Consider the following 9,830-nt stretch of genomic DNA (forward strand, 5'->3'; position numbering starts at 1 on the left):
TCCACTGTCCTCTGTAGTAGGGAATTCCACAAATTCACAACTCTCTGGGTGAAAACGTTTTTTCTCACCTCTTAATGACCTCCCCTTTATTCTAAGACTGTGGCCCCTGTTTCTGGACTCGCCCAACATTGGGAACATTTTCCATGCATCTAGCTTGTCCAGTCCATTTATAATTTTATATATATCTATAAGATCCCCCTCATCCTTCTAAACTTCAGTGAATACAAGCCTAGTCTTTTCAATCTTTCCTCATATGACAGTCCCACCATCCCAGGGATCAATCTCATGAACCTACGCTGCACTGCCTCAATCACAAGGATGTCCTTCCTCAAATTAGGAGACCAAAATTGTACACAATACTCCAGATGTGGTCTCACCAGAGCCCTATACAAATGCAGAAGAACCTCTTTACTCCTATACTGAAATCCTCTTGTTATGAAGGCCAACATTTCATTAGCTTTCTTCACTGCCTGCTCTACCTGCACGCCAACTTTCAGTGACCGGTGTACAAGGACACCCAGGTCTCGCTGTACCTCCCCCTTACCTAACCTAACCCCATTGAGATAATAATCTGCCCCCTTGCTTTTGCCGCCAAAGTGGATAACCTCACATTTATCTATATTATACTGCATCTGCCACGCATCTGCCCACTCACTCAACCTGTCCAGGTCACCCTGCAAACTCCTAACATCCTCTTCACAGTTCACACTGCCACCCAGTTTTGTGTCATCCACAAACTTGCTAGTGTTGCTCCTAATTCCCTCTTCCAAATCATTAATATATATGGTAAACAGTTGCTGCCCCAACACCGAGCCTTGCGGCACTCCACTTGCCACTGCCTGCCATTCTGAAAAGGACCCGTTCACTCCTACTCTTGGCTTCCTGTCTGCCAACCAATTTTCTATCCATGTCCGCACCCTACCCCCAATACCATGTGCTCTAATTTTAGTCACCAGTCTCCCGTGCGGGACCTTATCAAAGGCTTTCTGAAAGTCTAGATACACTGCATCCACTGGCACCCCTTCATCCATTTTACTTGTCACATCCTCTAAAAATTCCAGAAGATTAGTCAAGCATGATTTCCCTTTCATAAATCCATGTTAACTTGGACTAATCCTTTTACTGCTATCCAAATGCCCCATTATTACCTCTTTAATAATTGACTCCAGCATCTTTCCCACCACCAAAGTCAGGCTAACTGATCTGTAATTCCCTGTTTTCTCTCTCGCTCCTTTCTTGGAAAGTGGGATAACATTAGCTATCCTCCAATCCACAGGAACTGATCCTGAATCTATTGAACATTGGAAAATGATCACCAATGTGTCCACTATTTCTAGAGCCACCTCCCTGAGGACCCTGGGATGCAGACCATCAGGTCCAGGGGATTTATCTCCTTCAGTCCCATTAGCCTACCCAATACTATTTCTCGCCTAATGAACATTTCTTTCAGTTCCTCTACCCCCTTAGATCCTCTGTCCTCCAGTACATCTGGGAGATTGTTTGTGTCTTCCTTAGTGAAGACAGATCCGAAGTACCTGTTCAACTCCTCTGCCATTTCCTTGTTACCCATAATATTACATGTATCCCTGCCCGCTGTAGACTGGCCCACTGTGTGTCCCCGTGCGTGTGGCATGCCTGGTGTACACTCAGCACGCGTGACATGTCTGATGCGTGTCATGTGCTCATCCCATGTGACGTACCCATGTGATGACGTGTCGGTGCATGGAACGTGTCATAAGATCATAAGTGATAAGAGCAGGATTAGGCCATTCGGCCCATAAAGTCTACCCCACTATTCGATCATGGCTGATCTATCTTTCCCTCCTAACCCCATTCTCCTGCCTTCTCCCCATAATCCTGACTCCCGTACTAATCCAGAATCTATCTATCTCTGCCCTGGGTGGCGCAGCGGTAGAGTTGCTGCCTCACAGCTCCAGAGACCCGGGTTCGATCCTGACTACAGGTTCTGGCTTAATGGAGTCGTACGTTCTCCCCGTGACCACATGGGTTGTCTCCAAGTTGTGCAGTTTTGTAGGTTAATTGTCCAAGTGTAAGTGTAAATTGTCCCTAGTGTGTGTAGGATAGTGTTAATGTATGGGGATCGCTGGTAGGCGAGGACTCGGTGGGCCGAAGGGCCTGTGGCTGTAAATTAAAGTAAACTAAACTGTGTGTGACGCCCCCTGTGTGTGTCCTGTCCATGTCATTCCCCGTGTGACGTGTGCCGTGTCCGTATGCTGTTCCCCATGTGACGTGTCCGTGTGATGTGTGACGTTCCGTGTTCCCCGCGTGACGTGTGCCGTTCCGTGTTCCCCGCGTGACGTGTATACGGTGTGTGCCCCCACAGAGTGGTACTGGCAGTGCCGGCTGCGGTGTTGGTGCCACCGTGCCCTGGCGCTGGTGCTGGCAGCGTTCTCAGTGCTGGTGGTCTGGTCCGAATGCACCTTCTTCAGCACCAGCCCCGTATTGTCAGTCTTCGCCATCTTCATCCGCTCTGCCGAGAACAGCCACAACTACCTGCATGTACAGGTATGGGGAGACAGAGGGGAGAGAGGGGAGAGAGGGGGGAGAGAGGGGGAGAGAGGGGGGGGGAGGGGGAAATCACAACAACCTACACGTACAGGAATGGGGAAGAGGGGGGGGGGGGGGGGGGGAGAGAGCGGGGAGCCACAATATGATATGTTAAAAGGAAAAGATTGTTTAGATATGTAACAAGGAAAGATACGTAAATAGGTGCAGGAATAGGCCATTAAAAGGGCCGAATGGCCTAGTCCTGCACCTACTGTCTATTATCTATTGAAAAGTATAGTAAAGCCAAATGGTCCCTTACAGTCAGAATCAGGTGAACTTATAACGGGAAACAAGCAAATGGCAGACCAGTTAAACAAGTACGTTGATTCTGTCTTCACTAAGGAAGACACAAATAATCTCCCAGAAATACTAGCGGACCGAGGATCTAGCGGGAGGGAGGAACAGAAGGAAATCCACATTAGTCAGGAAATGGTGTTGGGTAAACTGTTGGAACTGAAGGCAGATAAATCCCCAGGGTCCGATTGTCTGCATCCCAGAGTACTCAAGGAGGGGGCCCAAGAAATCATGGATGCATTGGTGATCATTTTCCAATGTTCTATCGGCTCTGGATCGGTTCCTGTGGACTGGAGGGTAGCTAATGTAACCCCACGTTTTAAGAAAGGAGGGAGAGAGAAAAAGGGGAATTATAGACCAGTTAGCCTGACATCGGTAGTGGAGAAGATGTTTGAGTCGATTATTAAAGATGTTATAACAGCGCATTTGGAAAGCAGTGACAGGATCGATCAAAGTCAGCATGGATTTATGCAGGGGAAATCATGCTTGACTAATCTTCTGGAATTTTTTGAGGATGTGACAAGTAGAATGGATAAGGGAGAGCCAGTGGATGTGGTGTATCTGGACTTTCAAAAAGCCTTTGACAAGGTCCCACACAAGAGATTAGTGTTCAAAGTTAGAGCACATGGTATTGGGGGTATTGACATGGATAGAGAACTGGCTGTCAAACAGGAAGCAAAGAGTAGGATTTAACGGGTACTTTTCACAATGGCAGGCAGTGACTAGTGGGGTGCCGCAAGGCTCGGTGCTGGGACCCCAGTTATTTTCAATATATTAACGATTTAGATGAAGGAATTAAATGTGACATCTCCAAGTTTGCGGATGACATGAAGCTGGGTGGCAGTGTGAGCTGCGAGGAGGATGCTAGCATGGTGACTTGAATAGGTTGGGTGAGTGGGCAGATGCAGTTTAATGTGGATAAATGTGAGGTTATCCACTTTGGTGGCAAGACCAAGAGAGCAGATTATTATCAGATTGATAGATAGACACAAAAAGCTGGAGTAATTTAGCAGGACAGGCAGCATCTCTGGAGAGAAGGAATGGGTGACGTTTTGGGTCGAGAATAATACCCTTTGGGTCTCCAGAGACCCTGCCTGTCCCGCTGAGTTACTCCAGCTCTTTGTGACTATCTTCGGTGTAAACCAGGATCAACAGTTTCTTCTTACGCATTATCTGAATGGTGTCAGATTAGGAAAAGGGGAGGTTCAGCGAGACCTGGGGGTCCTTGTTCATCAGTCACGGAAAGTAAGCATGCAGGTACAGCAGGCAGTGAAGAAAGCTAATGGCATGTTGGCCTTCATAGCGAGAGGATTTGAGTTCAGGAGCAAGGAGGTCCTCCTGCAGATGTATGGGGCACTGGTGAACCACACCTGGAGTATTGTGTGCAATTTTGGTCTCCTAATTTGAGGAAGGACATTCTTGCTATTGAGGGAGTGCAGCGTATCGGTGGGGGTAAGGGCGGGGGGGGGGGGGGGGTGGTTTGTCGGGGGGGGGGGGGGGGGTTTGGCCCAGGCTCACTCTCTCTACCCTGTAGATGGGCTGCCTGCTGGAGCTGTGGGTGGGGGGTTTTGTGGAGGGGGGGGGGGGGGGGTTTGTCGGGGGGTTTTGTGTGTTTGGCCCAGGCTCACTCTCTCTACCCTGTAGATGGGCTGCCTGCTGGCGTTGTTGTTCCTCAGCACGTGTGTGTACTGGACTGTGTTCCGTATCCGTGTGTTCAACTACTACTACCTGGCCCCACACCACCAGACCGATGCCTACAGCCTGCTCTTCAGCGGCATGTGAGTACCCCCTTCACCACCCTCACCGTGAAACCCCCCTCGTGCTGACCTGTGACCCCTCCTGCTGACCTTTCTCCCCCCCCCACCCCTGCCCACAGGCTGTTCTGCAGACCCCCCCCCCCGCTCTGCCTCAACTTCCTGGGCCTGATCCACATGGACTCCGCCATCTCACACCAGGCCCACGAGCAGGCTGCCTACACCTCGGTGAGGGGGGAGGGGGGATGGAGGGAGGGGCAGGGGCTGGGGGTGGAGGTGGGGTGGATGGTGGAGGTGGGGGGGGGGGGGGTGGGGGGGGGGGGGGATGGGGGGGGATGGAGGGAGGGGGCTGGGGTGGAGGTGGGGGAGGGGAGCGGGGTGGGAGGTGGGGGGGGGGGTGGAGGTGGGGGGGGGTTGTGGGGTGGGGGGGGGTGGGGGGTTGGTGGTTGTGGGGTGGAGGTGGGGGGATGGGGGGAGGGCCGGGGCTGGGGAAGCGGGCGGTGGAGGGGGGGAGGGGAATGGCGGGGCTGATGCTGGGCGGGTTTGTGGGGGGGGTGGAGGGGTATATCCCCCTTTCACTGACCTCTGTTCCCCAGATCATGGGCTCGATGCGCGGGTGATCTCGTTCATCGCTGATGGCTTCTACATCTACTACCCCATGCTGGTGCTCATCTGTGTATCGCCACCTACTTCAGGTACACACCCCCCCCCCCCCCCCCCCCCGCCTGCCTCCCCCTCTCCCTCCCCCCCCCCCCCCCCTCCCCCCTCCCCCCCCCCCCCCCCCCCCCCCCCACCCCCCCCCCCCCCCCCCTCCCCCTGTACTCTTGCCCTCTCACTGGGGAAGAGCTCCCTCCCCCACCCAGGGAGTGTGTGATAGGACACTGTAGAGGGAGCTTCACTCTGCGTCTGAACACTTTTCTTTGTACAAAGAGATTTTATTCCACTTCACTTCAGTATTGAAGGATCAATACTTCATGCTAGTACCAGTACTGTAGGATCAATACTTCATGCTAGCACCAGTACTGTAGGATCAATACTGCCAAACTGCAGTTTACAAACATCAATTGATCAATGATGCCACTACACGGGTATTATCGGTAAGCCCCCCCCCCCACGGCGATCAGCGTTCAGGGAAGCTCCAGAGTTAATGACAAATTGAAGGAATGGTGCAGCCATGGGGTGAGGCCAGTGTGTGAAAGGGCCGAGCTCCTCCTCACCCCAGTCACAGTACAAGGCGGCAGCTCCAGAAGGGCCACAGTAACTGCAGCCGCTACTGACCCTGGCCTCCTCTCCACAGCCTCGGCACCCGCTGCCTCAATCTCCTCGGCTTCCAGCAGTTTATGGGGGACAACGAGATGACCTCTGACCTGGTGGATGAGGGCAAGGAACTGATCAAAAGAGGTGAGTTTCATCAGAATACAGCAGGTGGAGCACATTCTGTGTGTTATATATACCTTGTGTACGGAGCACGCTTTGTGAGTCACAGAGTGATACAGTGTGGAAACAGGCCCTTCAGCCCAACTTGCCTACACCGGCCAACGTGCCCCATCTACACTAGTCCCACCTCACAGAGTCATTGATGGTGTGGAAACAGGCCCTTCAGCCCAACTTGCCCACGCCGGCCAACGTGCCCCATCTACACTAGTCCCACCTCACAGAGTCATTGATGGTGTGGAAACAGGCCCTTCAGCCCAACTTGCCCACGCTGGCCAACGTGCCCCATCTACACTAGTCCCACCTGCCTGCGCTTGGTCCATATCCCTCCAAACCTGTCCTATCCATGTACCTGTCTAACAGTTTCTTAAATGTTGGGATATTCCCAGCCTCAACTACCTCCTCTGGCAGCTTCTTCCATACACCCACCACCCATCACAAACAGTTACCCCGCTGATTCCAATTCAATCTTTTCCCCTTCACCTTGAACCGATGTCCTCTGGGTCTTGATTCCCCTACTCTGGGCAAAAGTCTCTGTGCATCTACCCGATCTATTCCTCTCATGATTTTATACTTCTCCGTAACAGGGGTTTCCAACCTTATTCATCCCGTTCACCTGTTTACAACTTTAATAGCACATAACAATGGCCTTTCACTTCTTTATGAACAACTAATGATGAACAGATACCGGTATACCAGAACCAAACATGTCAGTCAATGAGAAAATATCCAGAATCAACACATTTACCCCCTGGGTAGGTGACATTTACCCTCTGGGGGTAAACTTACCCCAGGATGGAACCCTTGCACTATAAGATCTCCCCTCATCCTCCTGCGCTCAATGGAATAGAGACCCAGCCTATTCAACCTCTCCCTATAGCTCACACCCTCTAGTCCTGGCAACATCCTCGTAAATCTTCTATGTACCCTTTCCAGCTTGACAATATCTTTCCTATAACACGGTGCCCAGAACTGAACACGATACTCTAAATGCGGCCTCACCAATGTCTTATATAACTGCAACATGACCTCCCAACTTCTAAACTCAATACTCAAGACTGATGAAGGCCAAAGTGCCAAAAGCATTTTAACCCCACGATCTGCCTGCGACTCCACCTTCAAGGGACCATGCACCTGTACTCCTAGATCCCTCTGCTCTACAACTCTACCCAGAGGCCGACCATTCACTGTGTAGGTCCTGCCCTTGTTCGATGTCCCAAAATGCAACACCTCACACTTCTCTGTATTAAACTTCATCAACCATTCCATAGCCCAATTAGCCAATCGATCCAGATCCTGCTGCAATCGTTCACAACCATCTTCACTGTCTGCAAAACCACTCACTAGTGTATCATCAGCAAACTTGATAATCTTGCCCTGTATGTTCTCATCCAAATCATTGATGTAGATGACAAACAGTAACGGGCCCAGCACCGAACCCTGAGGCACACCACTAGTCACAGGCCTCCATTCTGAGAAGCAACCTTCCACCATCACCCTCTGCTTCCTTCCATGGAGCCAATTCTCTATCCATTCAGCTATCTCTCCTTGGATCCCATGCGATCTAACCTTCCAGAGCAGCCTACAATGTGGAACCTTGTCGAACACCTTACTAGAGTCCGTGTATTTGGAGCATGCTGTGGGTGTCACATGTACCGTGATGCGTGCAGGACAGCGTGGGGGTGTGGGTGGGGGTGGGGGGTGAAGGGGGAGGGGGGAGGGGGTGCAGAGGGAGGGGGTGGGCAGTCACTGGGGAAGCAACACCTGCTTTTCTGTTGCAGAGAAGAGGAAACGTCAACGGCAGGAGGACGGGGAGACACGGCGCCGGGTGAGAGACCCCCCCCCCACACACAACCCCCTCCCCCCCCCCCACACAACCCCCTCCCCTCCCACACAACCCCCTCCCCCCCCCCCCCCCCTCTCCACACAACTCCCTTCCTGTCCCCCCCATCCTTCCTCCCTCCCCCCTCCATTAACCTCTCCCTGTGTTTTCCAGGAGTGGAAGGAACGTTACGGGAACCAGAGCATGGAGCCCATCAGGAACCCCGTGGCCCCCCCGAGCCCCCAGAACCCAGCCCCCTCCCCCCCCCACGCGGTGAGTAACCCCTCCCCCCTCCCCCTCCCCTCGCTGCAACTACCCTGCCTGACTGTGCATCTTCCACCTCTCCCAGACCCACCCCACAATGAGTAATGCCTCTCACCCCCCTCCCCCAAACACCCACCCCGGTCCAGTCCCTTCCCCAGACCAGCCCCAGCATCCTCGCGGCCAGCGCCCCCATCCAACACCCCCCACCACACGTGGCCTCGCTACCACTCAACGCAAATCCCAACTACCTCACCCCGTGACCCTGTGACCTCTCCCCATGACCCCTGTGACCTCTCCCCATGAACCCCGTGACCTCTCCCCCATGACCCCGTGACCTTTCCCTGTAACCTCTCTCTCCGTGACCTCCCTCCTCCCCCCATGACCTCGCCCCCTGGTGACTTCTCCCCCCGTGACCTCTCCTCCCCGTGACCTGTCTCCCCAGTGATCTCTCTCCGTGACCTTTCTCAGTGACCTCTCTCTCCGTGACCTCCCTATGACCTCTCCCCGGTGATCTCTCTCCGTGACCGTTCTCTGTGACCTCTCTCTCCGTGACCTCCCTGTGACCTCTCCCCCGGTGACCTCTCCGCAGCTCCCCGGGACACGGACAGTTCGGAGCTTCTCCAAGACGTGGAATCTCTCGACTTCAGGGCCGACCCCGATGAGCCTAGCTCCGAACACGGCAGGTAGGGTCACGGTGGGGTCAGGGGGAATAGCGGGGTCATGAGATCATCGTGCGGTCAGGTGTCATGGTGGGGTCAGGGGTCACGGTGGGGTCAGGGGGGAGGGGGAATGGTGGGGTCAGGGGATCACAGTCGGGTCAGGGGTCACAGTGGGGTTAGGGGATCACGGTGCGGTCACAGTTAGGTCAGGTGCCAAGGGAGGGTTATGTGGACAATGTTCATAGAATCACATGGCTCAGGCAGTCCTGCTAATCACCTCATTCCCCCACACTCCCTTCTCTCTCTCCCCCCCCTCTCCACACAGGTACCAGCCGGCCGGGAGATATCTCTCTATGTCACGCAGCAGGATCTTCGATGATGTCTGAGTTTGGGACGTGGTGAGGAGGCAGCAGGGGAAGGGGGCAGCCCCCGACCATCCCACCCACTTCATCCCCCCCACCCCCTCACTCCCCCACCCCCCCCTCTCCTGCTCGCCCACCACAGTCGAAGCCAGGGGGGGAAGGGATCCTGTGCCTGATTCTGGAGTTGGCAGCCCTGCCCTGAGTTTCTGTGGTGCCCCCCCCCCCCCCAGGTGAGGGTGCATGGTGCCTGTGCTGTGATTGCTCTCTGTCTGTCTGTCTGTCTGTCGGTCTCTGATGTAAAGAATCACTGTAATTTATTGCCTGTAATAAATGATTGCCCAGGTCTGGCCTTGTGTCTGTTACACTGGAACCTGACACCACACAGACACAGGCCCTTCGGCCCAACGCCCACACCACACAACCTACCCCATCTACACTGGGCCCACCTGCCAACATTTGTCCATATCCCTCTAGACCTGTCCTATAGTTCGGGTCCAGTGATCACAATACCATTAGTTTCAATATAATTATGGAGAGGGTCAGAACTGGACCTAGGGTTGAGATTTTTGATTGGAGAAAGGCTAACTTTGATGAGATGCGAAAGGATTTAAAAGGAGTGAACTGGGACATTTTGTTTTATGGGAAAGATGTGGAAGAGAAATGGAGGACATTT

The 9,830-nt window shown here is 53.4% G+C and overlaps 1 protein-coding gene across 1 annotated transcript in view; it reads left to right on the forward strand.

Annotated features, from left to right (window-relative positions):
• lmbrd2b (LMBR1 domain containing 2b) overlaps nucleotides 1–9,501 on the forward strand; it is a 28,122-nt gene extending 18,621 nt beyond the window's left edge. Inside the window, 11 exon segments of the mRNA XM_055631099.1 lie at nucleotides 2,345–2,526; nucleotides 4,507–4,640; nucleotides 4,739–4,844; nucleotides 5,213–5,227; nucleotides 5,230–5,284; nucleotides 5,287–5,311; nucleotides 5,914–6,017; nucleotides 7,832–7,878; nucleotides 8,047–8,149; nucleotides 8,726–8,819; nucleotides 9,121–9,501. Of these exon segments, the coding sequence (XP_055487074.1) occupies nucleotides 2,345–2,526; nucleotides 4,507–4,640; nucleotides 4,739–4,844; nucleotides 5,213–5,227; nucleotides 5,230–5,284; nucleotides 5,287–5,311; nucleotides 5,914–6,017; nucleotides 7,832–7,878; nucleotides 8,047–8,149; nucleotides 8,726–8,819; nucleotides 9,121–9,181 (926 nt within the window). The 3' untranslated portion in view covers nucleotides 9,182–9,501.
• Nucleotides 9,502–9,830: the final 329 nt, after the last annotated feature.

This window comes from Leucoraja erinacea, unplaced genomic scaffold (genome assembly GCF_028641065.1).
Source record: "Leucoraja erinacea ecotype New England unplaced genomic scaffold, Leri_hhj_1 Leri_64S, whole genome shotgun sequence".
Classification (NCBI taxonomy): Eukaryota; Metazoa; Chordata; class Chondrichthyes; order Rajiformes; family Rajidae; genus Leucoraja; species Leucoraja erinaceus.